At 52.5% G+C, this 26,186-nt stretch overlaps 9 protein-coding genes across 9 annotated transcripts; 5 read left to right on the top strand and 4 right to left on the bottom strand.

Annotated features, from left to right (window-relative positions):
• Nucleotides 1–188: 188 nt before the first annotated feature.
• A1O5_07495 (uncharacterized protein) lies at nucleotides 189–380 on the bottom strand (the record flags this gene model as incomplete). The annotated part of the gene is made up of 1 exon (XM_007748084.1): nucleotides 189–380. A coding segment is annotated over one exon (192 nt), but the record flags the coding sequence as incomplete, so codon positions are not given.
• A 977-nt stretch (nucleotides 381–1,357) lies between these two features.
• On the top strand, nucleotides 1,358–2,654 carry A1O5_07494 (uncharacterized protein; the record flags this gene model as incomplete). Its single annotated transcript, XM_007748083.1, has 4 exons — nucleotides 1,358–1,366; nucleotides 1,445–1,524; nucleotides 1,578–2,040; nucleotides 2,253–2,654. 4 exons carry the CDS (start codon nucleotides 1,358–1,360, stop codon nucleotides 2,652–2,654), a joined length of 954 nt encoding a protein of 317 aa, XP_007746273.1.
• Nucleotides 2,655–5,591: 2,937 nt separating this feature from the next.
• On the top strand, nucleotides 5,592–7,735 carry A1O5_07493 (uncharacterized protein; the record flags this gene model as incomplete). Its single annotated transcript, XM_007748082.1, has 4 exons — nucleotides 5,592–5,747; nucleotides 5,838–5,895; nucleotides 5,957–6,663; nucleotides 6,803–7,735. The coding sequence occupies 4 exons, from the start codon at nucleotides 5,592–5,594 to the stop codon at nucleotides 7,733–7,735; spliced, it is 1,854 nt and encodes a 617-aa protein (XP_007746272.1).
• Nucleotides 7,736–9,695: 1,960 nt separating this feature from the next.
• A1O5_07492 (uncharacterized protein) lies at nucleotides 9,696–12,842 on the bottom strand (the record flags this gene model as incomplete). The annotated part of the gene is made up of 1 exon (XM_007748081.1): nucleotides 9,696–12,842. The coding sequence occupies one exon, from the start codon at nucleotides 12,840–12,842 to the stop codon at nucleotides 9,696–9,698; it is 3,147 nt and encodes a 1,048-aa protein (XP_007746271.1).
• A 443-nt stretch (nucleotides 12,843–13,285) lies between these two features.
• Nucleotides 13,286–14,215, bottom strand: A1O5_07491 (uncharacterized protein; the record flags this gene model as incomplete). Its single annotated transcript, XM_007748080.1, has 2 exons — nucleotides 13,286–14,100; nucleotides 14,158–14,215. 2 exons carry the CDS (start codon nucleotides 14,213–14,215, stop codon nucleotides 13,286–13,288), a joined length of 873 nt encoding a protein of 290 aa, XP_007746270.1.
• Nucleotides 14,216–15,460: 1,245 nt separating this feature from the next.
• On the top strand, nucleotides 15,461–17,659 carry A1O5_07490 (long-chain acyl-CoA synthetase; the record flags this gene model as incomplete). Its single annotated transcript, XM_007748079.1, has 3 exons — nucleotides 15,461–15,921; nucleotides 15,969–17,523; nucleotides 17,573–17,659. The coding sequence occupies 3 exons, from the start codon at nucleotides 15,461–15,463 to the stop codon at nucleotides 17,657–17,659; spliced, it is 2,103 nt and encodes a 700-aa protein (XP_007746269.1).
• A 394-nt stretch (nucleotides 17,660–18,053) lies between these two features.
• A1O5_07489 (uncharacterized protein) lies at nucleotides 18,054–18,461 on the bottom strand (the record flags this gene model as incomplete). Its single annotated transcript, XM_007748078.1, has 3 exons — nucleotides 18,054–18,099; nucleotides 18,151–18,321; nucleotides 18,376–18,461. 3 exons carry the CDS (start codon nucleotides 18,459–18,461, stop codon nucleotides 18,054–18,056), a joined length of 303 nt encoding a protein of 100 aa, XP_007746268.1.
• Nucleotides 18,462–18,780: 319 nt separating this feature from the next.
• A1O5_07488 (uncharacterized protein) lies at nucleotides 18,781–21,428 on the top strand (the record flags this gene model as incomplete). The annotated part of the gene is made up of 4 exons (XM_007748077.1): nucleotides 18,781–18,955; nucleotides 19,006–20,196; nucleotides 20,261–20,831; nucleotides 20,915–21,428. 4 exons carry the CDS (start codon nucleotides 18,781–18,783, stop codon nucleotides 21,426–21,428), a joined length of 2,451 nt encoding a protein of 816 aa, XP_007746267.1.
• A 2,958-nt stretch (nucleotides 21,429–24,386) lies between these two features.
• A1O5_07487 (uncharacterized protein) lies at nucleotides 24,387–25,033 on the top strand (the record flags this gene model as incomplete). The annotated part of the gene is made up of 3 exons (XM_007748076.1): nucleotides 24,387–24,662; nucleotides 24,728–24,809; nucleotides 24,870–25,033. The coding sequence occupies 3 exons, from the start codon at nucleotides 24,387–24,389 to the stop codon at nucleotides 25,031–25,033; spliced, it is 522 nt and encodes a 173-aa protein (XP_007746266.1).
• Between the last annotated feature and the right edge of the window lie 1,153 nt (nucleotides 25,034–26,186).

Raw genomic sequence — 26,186 nt, 5'->3', positions numbered from 1 at the left:
AATTTGTGACGTGACCCAAGAGGCGCACGGAACAGATCCGGCTGTCCCAGGGACATATACCGTATGTAACATACCAGCCAAGTCTGTTGCAGGTTTTGGTTCTAGACGTCGTGTCTGCAGTCGAATGGGGGGCTTATTGGCAGCAGTCCCCGTACCTTCCCCCCTCTTTTCGATGATCCTGGTGAAATTCACCCCTTTGTCTCCCGCTCCACGCTGTATACCTTAAAGACCTTCGGTTGGTCGCCAGGGGGCGGAGCTAATCCCAGGGAAGCTTCGATCTGGTCCGAAAATAACAGCATTGCGGATGCGTTGAGCATGAGCGCAACACCGATGACGGCGCGCGTCTTCGGCGAAAGAGCCTTGTAGGAACTGCAGACAGGGTCAGCCACACGCTACCGCTGAATTATCAAGGAAGTTACGAGAGAACACACTTCCACAAGGTCATGCTGAAAGGTGGGAGTAATAGCTGACTCTACCAGTGGTGAGGGACTGGCATCAGTTGCTGGTCAGAGAGTCGATCCAATGTTTTGGGGGATTTGGCAGAATCGGAGTACGGAGCTTCTTCACTTGGTAGGTTCCCCGAGTCTCAACTATTGCAGCGAGACTGGCTTGGCAGCTTGGCAGCCATCCCGTGTAGAGGGGAGCATAGGAAACGGATATGTTTCTTTCCGAACACCATCGCAGTATTAGGTTTAAAAGGCGGCTTTCACACATAATGAAAATTCTATTGAATCTAGAGATAGTGCTTCTCTGTTCTTGATCTAGACCGCTGGCAGAAGGTAATACGGTGAGGCCCCATCTCCGTCGTCGAGCAGATGAGGTGTTATGGTCCACCGTAAATTGCGTGCTTAATGGACCCGTCCTCGCCGTTTCGGCGTCGTCTCTGAGTGGCCGAATCCGACCTCCTGTCAGTCCTTCAGCTCCAGTCAGTAATACTCCATATTGTGGATTAGGATCCTGAATATGCTCAGCCTTGCTACTTGATACCAGGAGGACTCCATACAGTTGTATACAACCTCGACTCTCTAGGAGGATCCTTTATCACCAACTAAAGGGAAGCGTCAACCATGAATCGGTAGGCTTTGCCCCGCACTCGCTATACATTGACCCATTCCTGCCCATTCTCCTCTCTCCTCAAGAAATGGTTGAAGTTTCGGGGAACAGCGTCACCAGCGTCAGTATACTTGGTATGTATCTATGCAACTGACAGATGGCGGTGGGAACACCACCCTCGTCCTCCTAACCTCCCACCGCTCCCTCAGCAAGGAAACGCCACACCGTCGTTCTCGAGAATCACGGATATCTTCTTTGAGCGCTGTCTTTTCGGGGAGCATCAAATGTCCCGTCCTTGTTCGCTATGCCAATTGTAAGGATATCCATGCATTTTGTTGAGTGTGCTTCACGTTATCAAGCGATGACCACAATGCCTGACCGCCCCCGATAGGCCAAGGTTTCTCCGTACGACAATGGCACGGTCGGGAAGCCCATCAATCGGGAGCGTTATATGATTGACCTCATTTCAAGGTATGCGGGCATTCCTTTTCCTGATCAAGAATAGCTCTCAATGGAGAGAACAGCTTCATCACCAAAAGCGACAATTACGACCGAATTCACGGCCCGATTCAACACAAGATCGGAATAGACCACCGAGTCACAGTCGACGGGAAAGGCTTCGTCTCCAGACCTCTCAGTCTCACCGTCGACCAGCTCGTGAATGACTTCCCACAAGCCAGGGTGACCTGCACGCTGCAGTGCGCTGGGACCCGCCGACACACCATGCGCACACGCATCAAGGAGGTCTTGGGCGTGGATTGGCAGGATGCTGCTCTGATGACATGTGTCTGGGAGGGTCCTCGAGTTCGTGACATCCTGCTGGCGGCCGGAGCCCAGGACCACTGCGCCATGGGTGACAGCGTACGACCGAAACACGTCCACTTTGCCAATTACGGAGGCAAGACTCAGGCCGACGAGTGGTATGGAGGCAGCATCCCTTTCGATCGGGCTATGGACCCAGCCATGGATGTGATCCTGGCGGTCAAGGTACGAATCGAGTACCCACCGTATCATTTCCCCCCCGTCTGCGGCATGTCCGCTGACTTGTTGCTCCTCGGACGAAGATGAATGGCTTCCCTTTGCCAGCCCGTCACGGTTTCCCCGTCCGCGCAATCGTCCCGGGAGTGTTGGGCGCTCGTTCTGTGAAGTGACTCGATCGCATTACCGTCTCCGACAGGGAATCACCATGTTTCTATCAGCAGCATGACTACAAGATTTTGCCGCCTGAGGCAGTTTGTGTTGAAACCGCTGAGAAATATTGGGCCCGGTGTCCCTCGATGCTGGACATGCCCATTAACTCTTGTGTTGCCCACCCAACCTCGAACTCCACCATTGTTCTGCTTTCTTCCGGAATGATTGAGGTGCTTGGGTATGCTGTTCCACAAGGTGCTCAAGGTCCGGTTCTGAGGGTTCAGATGTCTGGTGACGAAGGCAGAACTTGGACCGATGCCCATCTCGACCATGGCTGCAAAGATGCAAGTCGGTGGACCTGGTCTTTGTGGCAGGCACAGATCAAGATGGAGAAGGGCAAAGCCAAAAGGATTTTTGCCAAAGCCGCCGACGCTGGGGGCAACACGCAAACCTGTGAACGATCATCTTAGAACCTGAGAGGCGTAGCTTACAATGGGTATGAAGCCGCATTCGATCTGACAGTTCTCTAGTTCAATGTTCCAGAGTAGTCTGCGATCAGCGGTTGATCGTGGTTGATTTTGAGCAAGAATTGAGCAAAAGAGTGAGTTCCAGCCTTCCACCGCTGATATAACCGTTTGTTTATGGTGAGTTTGGCAGCGACACAACCGGGGATGGGTGTTCGGATTGGGCATCAGGATCAGCCGTAGGACAGGCCGATCAATATCTGGACAGGATTCCAACAGTGCACGTTGAACGCCTGCCATAAGAATTGACGTTGGGCATCTATGCTTTGCTTTCTGATAACCTCGGATCCGAAGATCTGGAGCATTGCCTTGTGGTTGTGTCTTTGCAGGGAGAAATTCCCTATGAGGTAAAGCAGTCTCGATATGGCACCATTGGATCGGCTCGTGATGAAAGGGCTGCGTGCAGGTGCTGTAGCCCGTGATAAAGCCAAATGTGGCTTGGTTGGGCTTCGGCTGGGAGAAGAGAGCGAGCTAAACAGCCACTTGTTAGCCGATTGGAAGGGGAAGGGGAAGGGAAAGCGTGGGCAGCTTGGAGTACGGACACAGGCACAGGCGTGCCGCTTCAGCACCTGCCTGCAGCAAGCCCATTCCAGACGGCCCTTCCCATCAAGCACCAAGCCCATTTCTGCAAAAATAGCACAATGGTGTCCCCGACTCTGACAATGACGTGTTCCTTGGGAGCAAACTGCAACTCGTTAGCTATCATGTTGGGAATGGGGATTAGCTGTAAATGTGCATTTACTGTAGAAGCAGTGGTGTCCTCTGTCCTCATCTTTTGCATACCGAGTAATGTCCCCTTCATCGTCTCCAGCACTCCTCTTCAGGTGCACAGTGTATTTCCCGCGTCAGACGGTGTCACTTGTTCTGCAGAGGATGTCTTGCCATGGAACCCCCAGCTATGAACCCCTGTTGCATTAGCCCCTGGGGCCTTGTCAAAACCCATCTGCTCGTGCACCGGAACTCGGGAATAGGCGCCTTTCCATTCTGGAATTGAAAGTCACTTGACATCCCAAGCTAGCAGGAGTGGTACCCAGTACTTACCAAGAGGCTCTACCAGGGTTGAAGACTGCGGGCGGTGGGCTAGGATATGCGCACTGGGCGTGCATTGGCAGACGTGATGTGATGGACAGGACCCCGGTTGTCAATCTGTGCAAGGCAGCAAGACAGTCAACACAACAGACCTTGTTGCGGTGGTACATTTGGGTCCCTCGGGGGCGCCACTGGCAGCACCACCGCACGCCAATGCTCGGGGCTCATGGGAAGACCTGAAGACCAACGCATCAGCCTGCAAACAGTGCAGAGTTGCGTGTGGACCCCGCGCTGATGATGGATGGGGTCCCGAAGCACCAAAGTGCGAGGTTCTGGCTTGGTTCAGTGGTGTATCTCTTTGCAATAAGCTTTTTCGCACAGAGAGCTCGCTGCGAATCCCACGTTTCCGGAATTTGGTGGATGTGGTAGCAAGCCCACGATTTAGTAGCCTCTCTCGTAGCCTCTCCCCTGGCACGCATGGGAGCTTCTAGCTCACGGAATTGACAGTGGGAGCCTTACTTCAACCGTGCTTCGCAGCTCCACTGCCCAGCATTAGTTACCCAGGCCGTTTGCCGGAAGCCCAGGCCCCAGCGTCCTGAAACAAGCCACACTGACCATGCAGGTGGGAGACAATTATTAATTTTTTTCTGACGTCCTGGGTTTATGTTTGTTTGTGCGAGTGTGGCCGCGGTTGGCTGCACACGAAGGAGGCTGCCAGATGCTGCAGACATCCATGAGGAGGGTATTGTAAAAAGACGTCGCTTGCTGGAAGAGAAAGTATTAGTAGAGCAGAAGCGAGCGAGGGGGGACTGCTGGTTGCACTCAGATTGCACTCAGATTAGTTTTTTTTCCCCCTCCCTGTGCGGTCGTCAATCAAACTACGCGTAGGACGACATGGCGAACCCATGGCCACGGTATCCCGGAGAGATGGAGACCAAGTGTGCAAAGAGTCGCACTTCCATGCAGCTGAGATTCGAGAAATCGGGGTGACAGCAACAGCCCCAACGACGGGCGGGCGGGCCACGGGGTTAGGTAACGGGTTGGGTAACGGGTTGGCTAAGTATCTATAGGTAGGCAGCGATCGGAGGACGTGGTACCGTGGACTTTGTATTTTCAACGGTTGAAACGGGCAGCAAGGGGACAAGAGAGAATCGGTTCCAAGCCAGCCACCACCAAAACCCAGGAATCCGGTCAGTGGTCTGCAAGCGTTGTTTCTTCAACCTGGGTTTAGCGGTTTGGATTGCGTGGGAGTGGGCAGCGCAGCGCAGTGGGATAGAGTAAGCCCACTCAGTGGCAGCGAAAAAGCCGAGTTGAACGTGAGTTTGTGGTTTAGCTCCCCCCGATTTTGCCTCGACAGACTTGTCTGCTCTGGTTGCTGCTTGCACCCGAACTGAACTCCATCTCAGTCGGTTTCCACTTGGGACTCTCATCTTTCTCCCCCAACTCACCTTCGCAGCCATCCCATCGGCACCACTCCCGTCCCTTTCTGATCTTTTGTCGAATTGCCTCTCTTTTCCTCCGTATCCTGTCGTCTTCAGGGGGAAAGCTGCGAGAAGGTTGGCCTGTATCGAATTTCATCGTCGCCGCTTGTCCTACACTTACCTTCCCCCGAGCTGCTGGAGTTGGGTCGGGTGTCTGCTATTTTTTTCTGACTCGACGTTTGTGAGCTCTTCTCTGGTACCTTCCCCCGACACTGCCCACTTGTCTCAACCTCTGGCTGACAAGATCAAAGCACAGTCCGAAATCTCGACTTGCTCGATAATTTGCCCTCTTGTCCTGTCCTCACAGCGTTTCTCCCCCGTCAACGTTTGCCTGGCTCCCGTTGTACCGATTTCCCCGTACCGTTTATCCATCATGGCGACCGCTGCTCCACCAGTGCCCAAGCTTGACCGCTACGTGGTGATCCACGTTGCGACCACTTGCGATGAACATGGTGTTTATGTGACAAAAGATTCCGCTGAAGTGATTGAACTGGGCTGGATCTTGCTCGACAGTAAGACGTGTGACGAGGTACGTTTCTTGGCGGTTCCTGCTACGGAGGAGGAGAAAGAAGATGAAAGGCGATGAAACAAAGACCGGACCTGTTGACAGATGTTCCAGATCTATCGGGAGAGCGTCCTAGTCAAGCCCGTCAATACGCCTATCACACCTCTCTGCAGTGAGTTCTCTCTTGTGTCGGGAGGACGGAGATTTGCATGAACTGATCCTTGAAATCACAGCCAGCCTCACCACCTTGACTTGGGAGCATGTTCGCAACGCCGGCTCTTTCCGGGATGCAGTCACTCGCTTTGACCATTTTGCTCAGGAGCACCTTATATCCAAGAACCTGGAGTTTTCCTTTGTCACACTGGATTCCTGGGACTTGCGGGTCCAGTTGCCTCGAGAAGCCCGCGATAAGGCAGTCGTCCTACCGGCTTACCTGCAACACTCCCGAACCTTCGACTTGCGTTCAGAGTATGCCCGATGGCAGCAGCACCATCCAGAGTCCCTGCCATTTGGCCCCAGTTCTCTAGCAAACATCTGTGCTGCTCTTGAAGTGGAGCCTGTGCAATCGTCGGCGCCAATCAAGCACAATCTGCCCTTCCATCTGCAGGCGTTGGCGCCTGCCTCTCCTCGCCGCGCCATGGAAGAGGCAGTCACTCTTGCCAGGGTTCTCCGGGGCCTCGTTCGGAAGTCTCAGCCCGTCCATGAGCATCCCGATGTTTTGACTCGCCCCATGGACGCCAGGGCCGACGTGAATGCCTTCTTGAAGGAACGCAGCAAGGTTCTGCATATGAACGGTCTGCCGCACGACACAACCCAGTCAGAACTCGAAAGCTGGTTTACTCAATTTGGAGGGAGGCCAATCGCCTTCTGGACTCTTCGTACTCCAGATCAGCATAAGCCGACAGGTTCAGGTTTCGCCGTGTTCTCTTCACATGAAGAGGTATGTCTCACTTTCATTTCCTAGTTTCACCTCCGCCGCACTGATATCAAGCTTTTCCCATGCCCTCAAATTCACCATCGGCCCCCATACTCTAGATCCTGTATTAACCCATATTTTCCCTCTCTCTCTCTCTCTATAGGCCGCTGAAAGTCTCTGTATGAACGGACGCGCTCTCAACGAAAAGGCCATCGAGGTCTCGCCTTCTTCAAGCCGAGTCCTCGACCGTGCCGCCGAAATCCTGACTCCATTCCCTCCAAGCAAAAATCGACCACGACCAGGCGACTGGAACTGTCCTTCATGTGGCTTCTCGAACTTCCAACGCCGTACCGCCTGCTTCAGATGCTCGTTCCCTGCCGGAGGAGCTACCAGTGTTGATCCATATTACAATTCCTACGCCGGTTATGGACCGCCTCACATGATGGGTCATCATCCTCACATGGGACATCATGGACATGGCGTGGGACATCACGGCCGCGGCGGAGCTGGTATTGTTCCTTTCAGAGCTGGTGATTGGCGATGCGGTGCAGAAGGCTGCTCATACCACAACTTTGCCAAGAATGTCAACTGTCTGCGCTGTGGTGCCCCTCGCTCTGGAGCTGCAGTTGTCGTCGATTCGGCCTATCCTTCTCCAATGGCACCGCCTTCCGAGTATGGTATGGGACCCGGTTCACTAGCCAGTACTCCAGGACCCGCCCCATACGGCGCTGGTGCTGCTGCTTTCGGCTCTGGTGCAGCCTTTGCCCAACCACCCAGTCAATTTGGCATGCCTTCTGGTATGGGGGGCCCACCAAGTGCTCCCTTCCCACAGATGGGCAGCATGACTCCCGGCTACGCATCCAGCAACATGTCTCATTCCTCCTTCGGCCCTGCGGCTCAAGCTGCTTTCAGTGGTGCGACTGATACGAATGCTCCCAGCAACCTTGCTCAGAATGGCTTTTACGGCAACGGACCGGGTGGAGATCCTTTTGCCTTCCTCTCCGCTGGCATAGACAGCCTCAGCATGGTGACGCCTGATGAAAACCAAGGCCCTCGTCGCAATGGTGGTCCTCAGAGCGCGAAAAGCCCTGCTTAATTACCCCCCCTAATCCACCGAACTCTGCCCTCCAAGTCGCCACTCAACGCCACTAAAGTTCACTCATTGACCGATTAACGACTTCGACGACATCTTTCATGTTGAGCAAGGTTGTCTACTTCTTTTTTTCCCGACTTTCATGTACTTGATTCTTGGCAGATTCAAATGCACATCTGTTTACTAGCTTTGTATCGTGGATATTGGCGGGCGGTGCTGGAGGCTGGGCTGCTGGAGGGTTTGAACTTGGTCGAAAGCGCCGGCAATGGGACACAATCTTTGCATATGAGGGACGACCTAGAGAACTTTGCTTGTGTTTTTGCTCGGGACCATGGGTTGGGGATTGAAGAAGTTGCGGAGAGAGCACCAAATTGCGATTGAAAACGCAGGAATAGGTGGCAGGAACCAGGGAGCATGGAGGTCTAGAGAAAAAAAAAAACGAAAACTACTTGGTACAAGAGCGAGCAAAACTGTATGGCATCGATGGGAATGTGTTGTGTTGGGGCTTGTGCGTGCACATGTGTATGTTGGTGTTGTCTAGAGGCTATTGCCAGCATAGCGAAGGAGCAGGAGCGTGGAACAAAGGTATGGAACAGGACAAGGGCAAAAATGGACAGACAAAAGCTGTGGAAAATATCCAGTATGGCATCGAACAGGTCAGGACCGAGCACGACAACCCTGCGACACAACCCGCCACATACGTTTTGAGGACGCCCCCAGTACGATCTGTTTGCACATGGCTATTTGAGGACAGGGAGAATTCGAAGCTGGACATTGGCATCATTCAGCAGGTATTAAGGATGGCTTTAACTTGTTCAAACGCGGGTGGACAATGTGAATTACTTTGAAAAACTCCGAGTTGTAGGAGTGACTCTTGCTGCGTCCACTCTATTCTTCTCTCTGAACGCTCGTTCGTGCTGGCTTGGCCAAACCCGGTGGCAGCGATGCTCCTCCCTCTCGACAAGGTATGCTTGCTTGTTCTGTTGAGCCTGGTTGTTCCACCCTTTCTCAGCCTTGATTCCGTCTTCACACAAGGAAGATGACGAGGTTGTGCTTCCTTGATTAGAGATACCGAACCTTTCATTATTTATTGTCCAGGCTGTGGAGTACGACGTTGGCTCTTTTCGCCTTATTAGCACGCCGAGGAACCTAGACTGTGAGTATACATGAGGTATCCGACAGACTCATCTTAGCGGGATACAGACAGAGGAGACATGAGAGCAAACCAACAGGCCACCAGGCCGAGAGTGTCGACGATATCTAACGCGAGTAGAACTAGACGGCTAGGTAAGAGCGATGGTAACTTATTTCTTCTATCTCTTGGACTCTTGTAAGCTCTGTCTGCCCGATGTCCTGGTCTGCTTCCACATATTACTTCTCCCCTAGTATATACCTGGAAGCCCGAGAAAGGGAGTAGGACGGGCAAGTTTTCGGCGAACGAGGCTTATGTTCGATCCGCTGGCTGTGCAAAGGGGAATAAGAACATAGTGAATCGCCTTTGGGCTGCGGCACCTCGAAACACTGGCCGGCTTTTTTTTTTCGCTGGCGCTCTCCTTGATAGCCACAGCCAGCGCTCCATGCAACCGCCCACTGAACAGAGGTTTGGAACAGTCATGTTGCTAACAATCTTCAAATCTCCGTCGTCCTTCAGCCCCCAAAGCGCAGGGGAGCATTAATTCAACCAACAGATCTGCAAGCGTCTATCGTCTCCGAAGATCAGCACCAGGGCATTGGCACCGCGATAGCCGTCACTTAACGTTGACCCCCCCCCGCAATAGAAAAACAACGCTTGCTCTTCACGCTCAAGTAAAACCGATTTGATATCACCTCTTTCTCAGTAGCGCCCTAAGCCGGAGCCCCGTTAACGCAGCTTATACAACATCCGCCATCGCTCGCTTTTTAGAATTCTCAACTTCAAATGGAGGAGTCTCTCGTCATTCTCGGCATCGCAATTCCAGCGATTCTATCCCTGCACTTGACCTTGTTGAACTTGCGCAGCCTGCATCGCAGCGGCATGGTTGACAACGCTCTGCAAGACATCACGGTCTCCTTGCTCCAAGATTGCCGTCAGATTCTGATACAGCTGGGGCTGTTCTGCCTGAAGCTTGTCCAACGAGTCTTTGAATGCTGAATAGGGATCAAACTTGTCAAGCGGACTTTCGAGGGGGCTGTCGTCGTCGAGGACACTATCGCTATCATCATCGGCCAGGGCGCCAAATTTCTTGGCCTCCTCGCTGAGGAAATCCAAATAGGCTTGTGACTCGTCTTTGATGTCGCCTTTGGTGTCTGGCAAGGAGGCGGCACTAACATTGGGCCATTCTTGTCCCTCGGTGGCGGGTTCGTCCGCCCAATCTTCGGCATCGTCGTCAGACCCGTAGTCTGAGATGGTATCAGAAACCCCGTCAGAGGCTTTGACGGCTTCCTCCCGTTGCTTGATCGCAGCGGGAAGAGTTCGGAAGAGATAAGTCGCTCCGGTTAGGAGGCGTGGCCAGCCTGTTTGAACTGAATGAGGAACTTGGTCAGCACGGATGGTTAGGAGAGCGCAAATGGCAGCAAGACAGAGCTTCTTGTCGTGGACGCGGCGGAAATTGTCAATCATGCCGAACCAGATGGAAAAAAATTTGTTCGTCCAACCATGCGATTCGAGGACCTGGAGCGCTAGAATGGGGTTGTAATAGAGACAGTTAATAACCATCTCCACCAGATGAAGTTTGTAGCTCCGAATTACTGTCTTTGCTTGTGCGCTGGTCAAGACCTCCATTGGCAAGGTTACAAAAGTTGGTATGTAGCTGTCAATCGGGCCACCTCGAAGATTCAACATCAAGGCCTCAGCAAGCTTGCATCCGCAGATACGGTCCACACCTCCCACCTTAGGGTCGGAGAAGATGTCTCGCACCATGCCAGCTATAGCGGCCAGGTACGGCGGGTGTTCGATTAATCTTTGCTGACCATAAGTGACGAAGTTGTCGAGAGCAGGCAGCATGTCTTCTAAGTATAGCTCGGCACCATCTTTGAACGTTTTGTGCATCAGCTCAAAGGCTTGCCACATTGTCGGGGATATCGATTTCAAGGCGTAAGTACACGAATCAATGATTTCGAAAACTTCGTTGTAGATATCATAAAGCTTGTTCTCCAGGGTGATGGTAATGACCGGCATGAGGATGGTTTCGAGAAGAAGCAGAACGTCAGGTGTAGCTTCGAGAGTAAGAATAAGAGTGCCAATTGTTTGCAGCACCCCTAATGCCGCGATCGACTTATCGTCCAGATACTCGTGTGCATCGCCAGTTTCGGCCGCCCTGGCTTCGTTCCGTTCCAAAATCTCGCGGACGATTCGAAGATAAGTGTCCCTGAGATTTGTGCTCAAAGCCACCGCAAAGGGTGTGAGCTGTTCAGCGAAAACTTCAACGAAGTCCTCCATGACATTTGAGAGTGAGTCGACATCGACCTCGTTCATCAATTGCAGCAGTTGATGCATGATTTGCGGAATATTTGATTGCATGGTTAAGCGGATAGCATCATGCCTAATCAGGGGTTGCAGTGCCAATGCAGCTTCCACCCTGACGGGCAGTTCTGGATCAGCCATGGACTCCATTAAGTTCTGGTAGATGATCATGAGATTGTTTTGGTCTTTGAAATCCAGCTGTTCAAACTTCTCCATGGTCTCACAGGCTCTGGCTCGTAGAAAACCATGTGGGGATCTGAACTCGGGGAACACATGTCGAACGAAGAAGTATTCAACCTGATCTGCAATCGGGCTCTTCTTGCCCAGTATGACTGATGCCAGCGAGCCAATCATTCTGAGGGCTCCATCTTTCTCTCGAGGATTCTTTTGGTCGTCCGGTGCAGTCTCGTAACGGGATACGATTTCGTTCACGTACGATAAGATGACGTAAGTCTGTTGTTTCCGCGACTTTGTCAAGGCAATCAAGAAATTGGTCGCGGCCATATCTGGTGCGGAGACTTCCTCGTAATAGTTGAGTTTCCGGTGCAAGTAATCGGCCGGGTTGTCTGTGAACAATTCCAAATCCTCGTCTGAAAGACACATGACGGGGTAGACCAAATGTTTGATGAGGCTGTCCATGTGCGGCTTGAGCTTGGCCCACATCGATATGGGTCTCACACAGTCTTCCAGAAAGATCAACGTGTGTGACAAAGAAGGCTTGCTCAGCCAGTAGTTGCCCCCAACCCATTTCTCAATTTCACCCAGATAGCCCTTGAGAATTTCCGGCGCAAAATTTGTGATAAAGTTCTTCGCGAATCCACCATAGTCCTTCTCCTGGGCCGGAGACAGCACCGACGGGTTCCCGTACCTCATAAAGAGCCTGTTGAGGTTTGCGTAGGACCATTTGCGTGCTTTCCACCAATGGTTGCGTTCCCGTTCATCAGCATCTTCGGGCATGGCACTCTCGGGGGGCTTCTTGGAGATGACGGTCAAAAAGAGGGTGCACCAATCCACAGTCGCTTGGTGCGACCGCAGCGGGACAGGCAGGCCATAGTAGACAGCATGTTTGTAACATTTGACGCATATCCTCAGCATTTCACCGGCTTCCAGACTCGTCTCGTTCACCAACTTGTTGCCAATGTTCAACAATGTGGGAAAGGCCACGTTGACGACTTTGTCCAGATTTAGCCTCTCTTCCCCGGCGCGGAAACGGTATGTACGGCAAACAGCCAGCAGACATTGCAGCCCTGCGTAGACCTGATTGGCATCTTGAGTGTTCATCAGCTGAAGCGTGATATCCATCAACTCGGGCCATTTTGAAGGAAAATCGTACTGAAGGACAGTCTGGAGGATCGGAATGAGCTGGGCTCGAATCAGAGGAGGAGACGAGGATAACGCAGGCAGTAAGCGGTCTTTGAAGGGTTTTCGTTCGGGCTCAGAAATTGGTTGGTGGGGAGTGTGTTCGGTGGCCCATCCCCGTGATATTCGATTTTTGAGGTAGACGGCAACGGAGAGGCGGACGGCAGGGTCCTGTTCTGACTGCAGGATGTCGAGAAGAGCTCCAATGAATCCAGGATGCTGTTCAGCCTGCTTCAGGGCTGTCTCAGCTTGAGAACGGATGGTTGCGTCGGCTGACAAAGTCGACTGGATGGTGGTTCTCAAGTCCATGGTCGTCGAGTCGTGTTGCCCTTGATAGGGCCAATGCTTAGATACAACAAAACAGCCTAGAAAATCACAAAACCTTTACAGCGAAAGAGATATCATGAGGATATCGAGACAGGGCCCGGCAGGAGATAATATTTTGCCATGTGCAGGTGGCAGTCGATGGCGAGGGAGACTGGAATCAATATCGCCCCAAAAACATGGAGGACTCGAATGGAAGCCACCGCCAAGCCCCGCCAGCCTGATCACTTTCTCACTAGTGTCAGTACTGGGTAAGGCACCGTCCTTCGCCTCGCCTGCTGTTTGGCCTTGAAAATATGGAGCTCAAGGCTCTGTCTTCCCGTGCTCTCCGTATTCGAAGTCTGCAGGGCAGATTATTTGTACGCGGGCCAAGGATGCACATGTCGGAGAATTTGAAGGGGTTAACCGCGGGAGGATTCAACGATGTTCTATTCTGCCTTCCTGACCTGATCCCTCAGGATGGCCAGATGGACCACATATCCGGAGCCAGACCGTAGCTGTGACGAGAGCTCATTATCTGGGATGCGCCATACGTTGAATTCTTTCATTAATGCATCCAAAAATAACTCGCATACCGTGTCAGAGCGAAGCTGTTGAGCCACCAGAACCACTGTCGCATCTGCTGCCGTTGACCCCAGACGGCAGATATCCACACAAGTCTGCACCAGAGGAGAGATGAGATACTCATTGTAAACACAGTCGCAGATTATTAACAGGTCAATCGGAGCTCCTGGGGGGATGGCTGACTTCAGATTTTGAACGCTGTCCACCTCCCAATCTAGGGCTAAGGCCTTGAGGCGTTCCCCTGGGGTGAACTTTTTCTCATTGGTTCTCTTTTTGAAAGTCTTCTTTTCTCTCGGAGTCGTTGCGTTGGCAGCTATGTTCTCCTTCAAGTATTTCATCACGTAGGCTTGATCTGTGAGGACATAGCATTGCACCAACCTCGACAGGACCAAGCCTGTCAAGCCGGCGACGCCGCAGCCAAGCTCGACAACGACTGCCCTGTTATGTAGAACGCCACTCAGTATTCGAGGCAGAGAGGTCAACCAGGCAGCCAGGAGTGGAGTAATCTTCCAGATCACAGCCCCTGTAGTTCCTTCTCCTCTATTGGAGTGGAGCAGGCCTGGAGATTGCCGCAGGATATACTCATGGCCAGCGATTTCAACCTCCAAAGAATCAGCTTTGGAGTCGACAAAGCCTAGATTGTTGCTTGGGATGTCTTGGCTGAACAATAAGAAAGTTTCTAGAGCTCTCGATCAGAACACGGTATACCCAGTGGGAGTGTCACGATGTCACATACCTTCGCCAGCATCTTCAATCGGTTTTCCCAAGGCGGCCGCAAGGGGCTGGGATGTCATTGCTGCTTATTATTTTCCAGAAAAGGGAGGTCCAGCAAGGGGTGTTCCAGGTGTGGCTCAGAGCTTGGTTGTTCTCCCAACTGGAAGTAGGGGAGGCTCACATAAGCATGAAGGGGTGGGAGAGCGTCACCGTGAGCGTCGACCAGAAAGAGACATGATTGAGGAATAATAATGGATTGCTTGACCCGATATTGCAGAAGAAGAGTAATAGTCTCGTGGAGGTGAGATGGATCTAAGGGGAATTTTTGGAGGCGATCCGAGGACCATGCATATCGTGCTTATGGCGGACTGGGTACACCGTACTTGTGTGTACAAGCACCCCAGGGACGTTGCATGGCTTCTGGTGATGAAAAAGATTCAGTCCTGAAGGATGAGGTAGAGAGTCACTCAAAGTCGCGGTGTGGAAGTGGAGGGGTGGACGGGCCGACTAGTTGATCCGAGCTATAGCGTGGCGTTGATCATCCAGCAGTCACTGGTGACACGCACCGCCCACGGCTACGGGCTGGGCCAAGCGAGTCTTCCTCCCTCTCGCATCGCAACACATCAGCCCTACTGGGTACAGTACGAGGTAACAGGCAAGGGAAAGTGCAGCTGGCGCCGGCGCCTTGGAGCTTGCGCGGTCAGTTGCTAGGTGCTAGGCGCCTAGGTGCCCAGGGCATGTCTAGGGTTAGTCACAGGTAGGCGATGGTCGACAGCAAGATAGGCAGTGGCACTGGTGGATAATAGTTGCTCGCTGGGCACTGGGCTGCCAAGTGACGTAACGAGGTAGCTCATCGTCCTCCCCCAACCCCGGATTATTCGTTGCTCGTCAACCGGCTGCCGCCTATCACCCAGCGAACCAGCCAACAGCCAACAGCCAGCCTGCAGTTTTTGTGGTGGTTAGGTTGAGAGGTTGGGGCTCTGACGCTCACAAGACTACCACACAATCATTCCATACCATTCTCAACGCTCAAGACCTTGCCGCGCCACAAACATCCCTTGTCGCAACGCAGGCAGCTGCACCTCATTTCCCTTCATCATTTATTATACTTGGTGTTTCCTTCTCCCATCCTACCTGTCGCCTCTACTGCGAGCTCCTCTGTTTGTCATCATCTCGGTCCGGTGTGAGCGACAAAACACCACGTACGCAGCCCCCTCTCACCGACCTGGTATCCATTGCGCTAGGACACGGTTCCTCAGACTCGGCACCACACCACACATTCCATCACCCCATCCTCTATCACAACGTCCATGTCTGACGTCGATATGTCGCTGGAAAATGACAACCGGCCGCGGGTCGACGGCTATGTCCAACCTCAAATGACCAAGAAGCCCCCTTTTTCCGTGGAAGCCTCTGGTTACGAGAAGAAAGAAGGCGAAACCATCCCCCGGCGCCATCCTCTGGCCAAAGATCAACTCATTGTTCAGCCTTCAGACGACGTCAAAACCGTATTTGACAATCTCAGACGGGCTGCTTCTAAGTTCGGAAATGCCAAAGCCATTGGATCGAGAAGGATCATCAAGACCCACGTCGAGAACAAGAAGGTCAAAAAGATCGTCGATGGTCGGGAGCAAGAGGTGGACAAGAAATGGACCTACTTCGAGCTCAGCGGTTACGAGTATATGACTTTCATCGAGTACGAGAAGCTCGCCCTCGACTGCGGCTCGGGTTTGGCGCATCTCGGAATTTCCAAAGAGAACAAGATGCACCTGTACGGTGCCACCAGGTACGCCTCTCGCTTCCTCAGACCTATCGCTTGCCTGACCTCTCTAGTGCCCATTGGCTTGCAATGTCGCACGCTGCAGCTTCTCAGTCGATCCCCATAGTCACTGCGTACGACTCACTAGGCGAGGAGGGACTGAAGCATTCTCTGATCCAGACCGGATCTGTTGCCATTTTCCTGGATCCCAACCTCATTCCCACTTTACTCAGTGTCCTCGACGACGTGAAGAACCTCAAGTTTGTCATCTACAACACGGAACCTGAGGTCAAGCAAGCGGATCTCGACAAGTTGAAATCCAAACACCCCGAGCTGAAAGTTCTCAGCTTTGAAGAACTTCGAAAGCTTGGTGTTGAAAATCCCGTGGATCCCGTGCCTCCCTCACCAGAAGATCTAGCCTGTATCATGTATACCTCCGGTTCCACTGGGCCGCCAAAGGGTGTTACCATTAAGCACAAGGCCGTGGTTGCGGCAATGGCCGGTGTGCAGACGGTTGTGGCCCCGTATATCGGACCGGCAGATGCGTTGCTCACCTATCTGCCTCAATCGCACATTTTCGAATACATGTTTGAAAACATCTGCTTGTTCTGGGGTGGAACCATGGGCTACGGCAACCCCAAGACTTTGTCTGACGCTTCAGTTCGGAACTGCAAAGGAGATATTCGTGAATTCCGACCCACCATTTTGATAGGCGTCCCAGCCGTGTGGGAGAGCGTCAAAAAGGGCATTCTTTCGAGGGTGAATAGCGGCTCCTTCATCGTCAGAAACATGTTCTGGGGCGCCTTGTCTCTGAAACAGACTCTCCTGTCCATGGGCCTGCCCGGTGCGGGTCTTTTGGATGCCGTGGTGTTCAAGAAATTGAAGGATGCTACGGGTGGCCGTCTCCGCATTGCCTTCAACGGAGGCGGTCCCATCTCGGAAGAGACCGTCAAATTCATCAGCTACGCCGTCACCCCGATGATTTCTGGTTATGGCCTCACTGAGACTTCTGCGATGGGCTGCATTCAAGATCCTCTGGCCTGGGATCCCTATGCGTTGGGGGATATTACCGGATGTATTGAGATCAAGCTGGTTGACTTTCCTGATGCTGGCTACTTCTCGACAAACAAACCTCCTCAAGGGGAAATCTGGATCCGAGGTCCGTCGGTCACCGAAGGTTATTGGGACAATGATAAAGAGACCCAAGAGGCAATTACCGAGGACGGATGGTTCAAGACCGGTGATATTGGGGAATTCAACATAAATGGCCATCTACGCATCATTGACCGAAAGAAAAACTTGGTCAAGACACTCAATGGCGAATACATTGCCCTCGAGAAATTGGAATCGGCCTACCGTACGGCCCCCGTCGTCGGAAACATTTGCGTTTTCGCTGCTGGAAACAAGGCCAAGCCGATCGCGATCATCGTGCCGGTCGAAGCTACCCTCCAGAAGATCGCAGCTGCCAATGGCATCCATGGAGAAAATCTAGAGGAGATGGTTCACGATGAAAAACTCAACGCAATCGTGCTAAAAGAAGTGCAAAAGGCGGGCCGAGAGGCTGGCCTCTCTGGCATTGAGATCATTGACGGCGTGGTTCTGGCTGACGAGGAATGGACTCCGCAAAACGTATGTGGTCCAGAGTTCCCGTTCTTACAGAGTACTAACCATTCAGCAGGGTCTGATTTCCCCAGCCCAGAAAGTTCAAAGGAAGATGATCCAGCAACGGTTCGAAAAGGAGATTAAGCATGCCTACGGAGACTGAAACACAAAAATTATATCAACATAGACAACACCGCTGCTCACGGATACCTAATGCCGCTGATTGAAATCAAACGTCTCTCTGAATCGGGGAATGGAACCCATTGAACGAAAACTGACAAGCAGGCCCGGTGTTTGGGAGTTACTTCGTGCTGATGATAATATGTAGTATACAGTTGTGGCAATCTTGCATCCTTTCCTCACACCTTTAAGCTCGACATAACTGGCGACTGCAGGCCATTTTTTTTTTTAATTCTAACTTTGATGTCAAGACAAGCTCTTCGATCCACATGGGGAGACATAGATCTCCTTCACCAGGCAGTCGTTCGATACGAAAGCTTATCAGCTTCTTCCTCGCTAGGCGTCTCATTTCCTTCGAGATCATCGGAACTCCAAATTCAATGTTTCTTTGAATTGCTGGTGATCTTGATACCGTCGATAAGCCTATCAACATATCAGAACTTGAAATGATGCTCGACAGAAGGATAGATTTACCATCCTGCGTTCTCCACCGCTATGCTCGGACATTTGCCGTCGCTCTGACATTGGACTGGACAACATATTCCCGCATCTTTGATGCATTCATTGCATGTGACGCTGCCTTCGTTGTCACTTTCGATTGGAATGGGAGTGGGGTTATTATCCGAGACACCGGCACCGACCGGGCTGTTCTGGGGTCAGCATTTTGACAGTGGAATAACACCACCAGAATCTACACACCTGCTATTCCCTTTTTCTACCGTGAGCGCAGAAATGCTCTGGACCAATATGCTGACAGCAACCAGGATGAGAGAAACCCCCTTCATGTTTGAAACAGGCTGGAGAGGTAGGTCTCTTGGAATCACGACAATGCAGTATTCGATGAGAAAGGGTTTTGCGTTTGGGCAGATTGACAGTTGCTTATCTTCTACCCGATGGAATTTGCTGTCTCGAACCACATTCCAGCCAAGTACATTCCTCGCGGACGAGTAGCTTGCTACGCGTCACGTCCCAGCCTCAAGTCGGCTCGTGTCATGAGTGTCTTCTTTTCAGCTTGATCTGGTGGTATCTTCCACGCTGCATATATTCGTCCTGAGGCATAACAGGAAATCCCATTTATCTTCTCGAAATCTGGGTTGCGTGAAGATGCATTCTCCTCTTTCAGCTCTGTTTTTCACCCTTCTACACCTTTCGGTCCTCATCAGGTCATCAGTGGCGCAATCCACTTACTGGCTCGCCAACAAGCCTAATGTTGGACACGTCGCGTTTCAAGATCCAAGTTATCCAGTGTTTCGAAATGTCAAAGAATATGGCGCCATTGGTGAGTCTAAATGATCAAATCCTCGTTCAGGCCGCTGACATCGATTACAGGGGACGGTTTACACGATGATTCTGATGCTATCAACCGAGCAATCGCCGCTCCTGGAAATCGCTGCGGCGGCGGCAATGCAACGTACGGATCGTTTTGTCAGTCCTCAACAATTACGCCGGCGCTCGTCTATTTTCCGCCGGGGACCTATAATGTCTCGAAGCCTTTGATCATGTACTACTTCACGCAAATGGTAGGAGACGCTATCAACCCGCCGACCATTAGAGTTAGTTCAAACTTCACCAATATCATAGGTTTGGCTGTATTTGATGCAGATATCTACATCCCGTCCGGCAGCGGCGCTGAGTGGTATGCCAACCAGAACAATTTCTACCGCCAAGTTCGCAATTTCATCATCGACATGACAAATGCCCCCTTGAAGACAGCTGGCATACATTGGCAGGTAGCTCAAGCCACGAGTCTGCAGAACATTGTCATCAACATGGTGTCTAAGGACGTGGTGAACAATCAGCAACAAGGGATCTACATGGAGAACGGCTCGGGAGGCTTCTTCTCCGACATGGTCATCACCGGCGGCTCTATTGGAGCGTACCTTGGAAATCAGCAATTTACGACGCGGAAGATACAGTTCGATGGCTGTTCGACGGCGATCAAAATGAACTTCGACTGGGTGTGGCTGTTCTCCCAGATTACGATTACCAATTCCGATGTCGGGATTGACATGACCAGTGGCGGTTTCTCCAACCTTGCTGTCGGGTCTCTTCTCCTGATCGATAGCGTGATATCCGCGACTCAGGGGATCCTGACACCCTATGCCCCTGGCTTCAGCTCTCCCCAAGCCGCCGGGACTCTAGTCCTCGAGAAAGTCGACTTCACAGGGAGTGAGGTCGCCATCTCTGCCGCTGGTGGCACTCAAGCAAGAACGATTCTCGCTGGCCAACAGTTTGTCGATCTCTGGGCTCAAGGGAATGCTTGGACGACAGCGGGCCAAGCTCTGAACGGGCAGTTTTTCAACGGCACAACTTGTGTCTATCAGAACGCTAGCCAGACCGCGTACACCGCGCAAGAGACGACGATCCAAAGAGCCCTTGCGCCGATTCCTCGACCTTCGTCGCTGGTCGATAGTAACGGGCAATATGTCTACCGCGTCAAACCGCAATATGAGAACCTTCAATGGTCTACGGGATTCCTCAGCGCAAAAGCGAATGGGCTCGTGGGTGATGGGTCTACAGGTATGTCGTCCATCTGTGCCCAGACACGCGATTCAGTCTCGGGCTAATATAACCTGCTTTCCAGATGACACGGCTGCGATGCAAGCACTCTTTAACCTTGCCCATACCACAGGGAAAGTTGTCTACTTCGACAGGGGGGCTTACATCGTTTCGTCCACCATTAATGTTCCCACAGACGTCAAGGTCACCGGCGAACTCCTTAGCATCATCATGGCTACGGGCCCCTTCTTTGGGGACCAATTCAACCCGCAACCCATGTGGAAGATAGGCAATCCTGGCGACGTTGGCACGGTCGAAATCTCTGACCTCGTGTTCGAAGTCCAGGGGCCTTGTCCAGGTGCCATTCTTATTGAGTGGAACATCAAAGCTGCTGGCCCCGCGTTAGCCGGCATGTGGGATGCGCATTGGCGTATAGGGGGCTCAGCAGGCACGAATTTGCAACAGGACAAGTGTATAAAGACACCCGCAACGCCGATTGCGGGATCGAATTCAGTCTTGACGGACTGCATCGGCGCGTTTCTGCTGTTGCATGTTACAAGCCAGGCCGATGGCTACTTTGAAAATATTTGGGGATGGGTTGCGGACCACGAGTTAGACTTGGCAGATCGGCAGCAAATTTATATTTTCAATAAGGGGTGAGCAGGACTTCCCCCGCTGGCTGTCTTCCAGACGGAGACGGCTTGGAGGAAAGAACGTTACTGACCTGGCTGTCTTGCAGTGGCTTTCTCATCGAATCACAAGGCCCTGTGTGGCTCTATGGCACCGCCGCCGAACACTCGGTCATGTATGACTACCAGTTTGTCAATGCGAAGAACGTCTTCATGGGCCACATCCAACACGAGACGGCGTATTTCCAGGGCAATCCCAACGCCCTTGTCCCGTTCACTCCACAAGCCTCATGGCACGACCCAGACTACTCGGACTGCGTGCAAACAAACTGCGCACGAACGTGGGGCCTCCGGTTCGTCAACTCGAGCCAGATTTTCATGTACGGCGGCGGGCTGTACAATTTCTTCGAGAATTGGAACACGCAGGCGTGCTTGGGCACGGAGAGCTGTCAGGAAAGGATGGTGGACTTTCGGAATTCAACCGATATCTACCTCTGGGCGCTGAGCACCAAAGGATCGCAGTTCATGATTAGCTATGAGGGGACGGACGTGGTACCGTATAGTGTGAACAAGGCGAATTTCTGTGAGACGGTTGCGCTTTTTGAGCTGGCAAGTGAGCAGTAATGAAAGGCATGAAGCGGAAGCTATTGGGGGGGTGGTGTATGGCAGATGGGGGGGATCTCGGGGTGGGTTAGGGAGGACGTGGTCATTTGTTGGGTAGATCGAGGTGACGAGGGACGAGGGGGAAACCTGAGATAGATTGGGAGCCAGCTTGCTGGCGATACAGGACAGGTTCTTTGGGCGGGGGGGAGCGAATGAATGCCCAGTTTGTTGGCGGATTTTCACGGACTGGATCTTGAGGAGAGCTGTTTCTTTCTTCCCTGCTTGCAAGACTTCATTCCGTGCAAGCAATGCCACGGAAGAACCTCGCAGCCCGGAGATGCAGGAGAACAAAACAGCCCCGGCCCTTGCTTAGGTTTGGAATGACTCGGATCACCAGGACTACTAGGATGTGCAAATGCTACCATACGTAACAAAGCGCACGGCTGGAGGTGGCGATCCTCCTCACCCTTGTGGAAAGGTATGGGTGGAAGAATGTTGTGTTTTCTGATCGTCCAGCCCTTTCGATTTTCTCGCAGGCCGACACCGCTTTGGCTTGGGCATGTTGTGATTGATCGAGACTTCTCAGATGGCTGGCAGTCCGTGTGAGACTCGACAGCGAAATTGTGACTGTGCCGCAGCCTTATGTGATGGAGCTAGACTTGGGGCGCCACAAGGCACAGGCACAGGCACGGGGCATAGTGGGCATGGCTAATGCATGCGTACGGAGGACTCCGTAGTATTTAGCATGCGGATGCTGCTGTACCGAGTGCTCCGCACGGTGTACATACTGCCACAGGATGCAAGAACTACGGCAGCCGAGAAGCCCGTGCACCAGGCGTGGCAGGTTTTGTTTGACAGCGAATTGGCCGGGCTACTCGGCTCAGTCAGCCCGCCAGCCAGCCCGCCAGCCCGCCAGTCTGCCAGTCCGCCAGTCCGCCATGGAAAAGGAAACAGGCTGATGGCAGAAGGATGTGGAGGGATTCGGGTCAAAAGGTCAGGTTCCTGAACAATTCCCGGCTTGGAAATGATACTTGCTCATCATCAAAGACCTGGCTCTGCCCTACCCTGTCCAAGCCGGCAGGCCCATCCGATTCGCCATGCGTGAAGCCCAACCCACGAGTCAGACATAATCCTCACTCGATGCCTGGTGACCCCCTGTCTTAGTGATGCTACAACATCTCAGGCTCTCAGACCTGGCAATGGACCTGGCCAGAGTATGCACTCCGCCAGGCAGCCCGCCCGAAAGGCGCGAGGACACTCTATAGGTAGGCGGGTAAGCTCTTCGCAACGCAAGGTTCAAATGACTCGAGCTTGATATTCGCTCCGCACACAGTGTAATGTCATATTATTTGGCTTACGAGCTGTTGCCAACTTAGGGCTTGTAAGACTGAATCCTGCTGAGAAAGGGAGGAGAGAGACCATTATATTTCTTACCGAAAGGACGAAAGGCTCCGCACAATAATAAGAGACTTATGTAGGCAGTTCGCTTGGGGGACCGGGGCAACAAACGGGAGATTGTGTGAAGGCTTTAGGGCGTCTGACAAAGGACCTTTGTATGTACTGCACCATGCAGAATTGGGTGTTAGGGACGCGGTACCTGACGTCGACACGGATTTTGGCGTGTACCTACTCGGTACACCTCGCTTCAAAGCAAGATTGTCTTTTGAATCTGCAGGACGGACTCAAAGTGTGCTATACAGCTAGGTAGTCCGGTACACCGTGCAATGCTATGTATTATCTCTGGAAAGTGCGTCGCTTCCGAAAGCATAGCTGTTCACCCGCCCGACGATGAGAACATGATGGGATGATGGGATGATGGGATGCTGATGATGAGCATGACGTAAATACCGGCGGTCCGTCATCCAAACGAGGCATAGCGGTAATCAAAACCTAGTGGAGCACACATCATACGAGTCGCAAGTACTTGTAGGTTATGTACTGTAGTAGCTGGAGTTGTTGCTGGAACACGATGTTCCATGCACAATAGAACAGTACTGGGTACGCAGAACCAGCCCACCAATACGGAACGAACCTGTGGCACGGCATGAACGACAGCCGTTGGGCGCTTGGGCCACGGGAGGCTGGACTTGAGCAGCCTGCAGCTTGAATACGGTATAGGGCCAAAAGAAGACTAGCGCAAGCAGGCCCGGCGAAACATAGCGAATGGAATTGTGCACAGCCAACACGGGAAAACCAAAGGGCAGGCCGGGGGGGCTGGTCGCTCCCCGTGGCCCTCATTGGCTCACTACACTGCGGGGAAAGGCTAAAATGAGGCTAAGCATGGGGCTAAGAACGCACTAAGACAACGCTAAAGCGCAGCCTAAGACGACGCCCGGTTCGGCAAAGCGCCAGCTATTTTCGCCATTTCCAAGAAACCGAAGTTTGACTTCAACTGCCACAAAACTTTGCACAGCACGCCTTCCGCCTCGCTCTGTCCCATTTCTGTCGACACCACGGGTTTTGTCATGGATTGCTTGAAATGGCAGACCCTCAGACCCTTCTGGGTACATACGCTGCCGATGCGGATTCGCTCCAGCATTTGCGACATGCATAGGCCCAGGGCCGTCCAAAGGTCCACCCCTCTCTAGCTTGGCCCTCTCGCCTCGCCTCCTCTGAATTGCCATTGTCTCGCTCCGCCCGCCCAGCACGGTCCCCGCTCATCTCTATTTCCTCTTTCAGTCCATCGTCAGCTGAGAGACAACGGAAAGCAAGGAAATACCACCCCCAGCATCAATGCAAGTTACCCAGCCATGCTTCCCGTGGCCTTTGAGTCCCTCCAATCAAGAATATAAAGACATCACGGTAAGTCGTTTCAACCAACTCTCTTTCCTCCTCCTCCATCATCAGCCCAAAGCACAATCCCGCCAATACAACTCCCAAGGATCTTCCTTCGCTTTCCCTCACAGCCTTTCGTTTTCAAACACAACTTCAGTCGCCCTCGTTTCACCACCCCAAACGAACCACCCACTCCCAATCAAAATGAAGTTCTTCACTGCTGCTGCCCTCCTCATTGCCGGTGCCAGTGCTGCTGCCGTCCAGAGGCGAGATGGTACCTGGAACGAATGGTCCAGCACCTGCTATCCCAGCACTGAATACGTGACCACCACCGAGTACGCCACGACAACTGAATATTCCACCGCCTGGTCCACCGCCTACTCGACCATATATTCCACTGCCTATTCCACTGCCTATTCCACCGTCTACTCGACTGCTTACTCGACGGCTTACTCGACGGCTTACTCGACGATCTACAAAGTGAGACATCACCCATGAGGGAGAACTTCGTTGGAGGAGTTGGAATGCTGACTTGTTGGAAACAGCCAACCACCGTCACCGCCTACAGCACCGTCTACTCCACTGCTACCGTGACTCAGACCAAGCCCGTCTACAGCACCATCACTGGTGAGTTCATATTTCAGAAATCATCCACAGTTGGTATCTCAGCTAACTCTCGATCTCTAGTCCCCACCACGGTAACTGCATACAGCACCATCTACAAGACTGAGGTCCAGACCGAGACCGAGACCGCGACAGTCACTTACACTGCGGTGCCGGAATCCATCTACATCACCGAGACCGTCACTGCTCCTTGCACCAAGACCTGGGGTGACTGGACCAGCAAGTGATTTTTTAAACCCCCGGCCGAAAGCTCCCTGAGTTGAGAGGAGTGGGGAGAGGCTGAAGTGTGGGGATATATGTAATGAAGTGAACGTGGTGGAGGCAATTGTGCAAATCGGGATGATGAATATGGGTTATGTTTATGACTTTTCTACAGTAAAAACTGATCAATGATCAACGATCACCCACGACGACATGACATCTGTCACAGAAAACCAAACTCACAGCAACGGCGAAGGTGGGGACTAAGGGAAAGGGAACCCGAACAAAAACACAAAATGGGAAGGAATATATTTTGGGGGGGGGGGGGGCATACGCACTCTGGCCTGGCAATCGCGTACAGCCTTTGAGGCTTCACGGCGGACAACAGGCTCAATTTCCATTCTCTCACCCACAGTATTAATTCATAGTGGCCAATACTTATACATATACATGTTGTGTTTTCGCAATTGATGTCCTGCAGCGGCGTCAGGCGCGAACAATACCACCGTACCATACCATTGTCTTGAGTCGGTCCCTCCAGCATTTCTATTGATTTCATTAACGCACTGTCGAAATCCATATTGGCTTGTGTCATTTCCCTTCCCTCCCTACCAAAGGGCTATTATGTCACAAAGGGCCATGTACCAAGAAGAACCTGACAAGCAAAAGAACGTCCAAAGAGGTGACGGGCGGGCCCGCGGCCAAACTCCTCGTGATCCTTACCATCTTTGCTTGCGGACTCATTCAGTACCTGGGCCAGGAGATCGATCGATCAGGCCAACTCGAGCATGTTGGTCCCAACATTTCAGCTCCATCCCTCTCTCTCGCTGTCTTCTCCGCTCGATGCAGCTCACGATCCGTCATATCCATGTGAGGTCAGATGTACTGCGAAGGTTTTGGTGGCTGTGGGTGTGGGTGCTGGGAGAGGGCGGAGGGGGAGGGGGGGGCTTGCAGGGGGGGCTGACCCTGGCGTATCCACCAAGAAGCGGAGGTAACAGTATGTATGATGTGGGTGACTAACCGCTTCGAGGAGCACGGTGCCATTCCGTGTCACAAGTACAGTATGTACATGACTTCCTGGGACGATGTAGCGAGGTAGGGAAGTGGTCGGTCATATGTAGAGTATGATGCTGATGCTTGCTACCGTACCCACTCGATCCGTCCGTTCCTGCCAGTACT

Source organism: Cladophialophora psammophila, assembly GCF_000585535.1.
Source record: "Cladophialophora psammophila CBS 110553 chromosome Unknown aczJe-supercont1.11, whole genome shotgun sequence".
Taxonomy (NCBI): Eukaryota; Fungi; Ascomycota; class Eurotiomycetes; order Chaetothyriales; family Herpotrichiellaceae; genus Cladophialophora; species Cladophialophora psammophila.
Note: the sequence above shows the minus strand (reverse complement) of the source record. Positions and strands in the feature narration are given on the sequence as shown.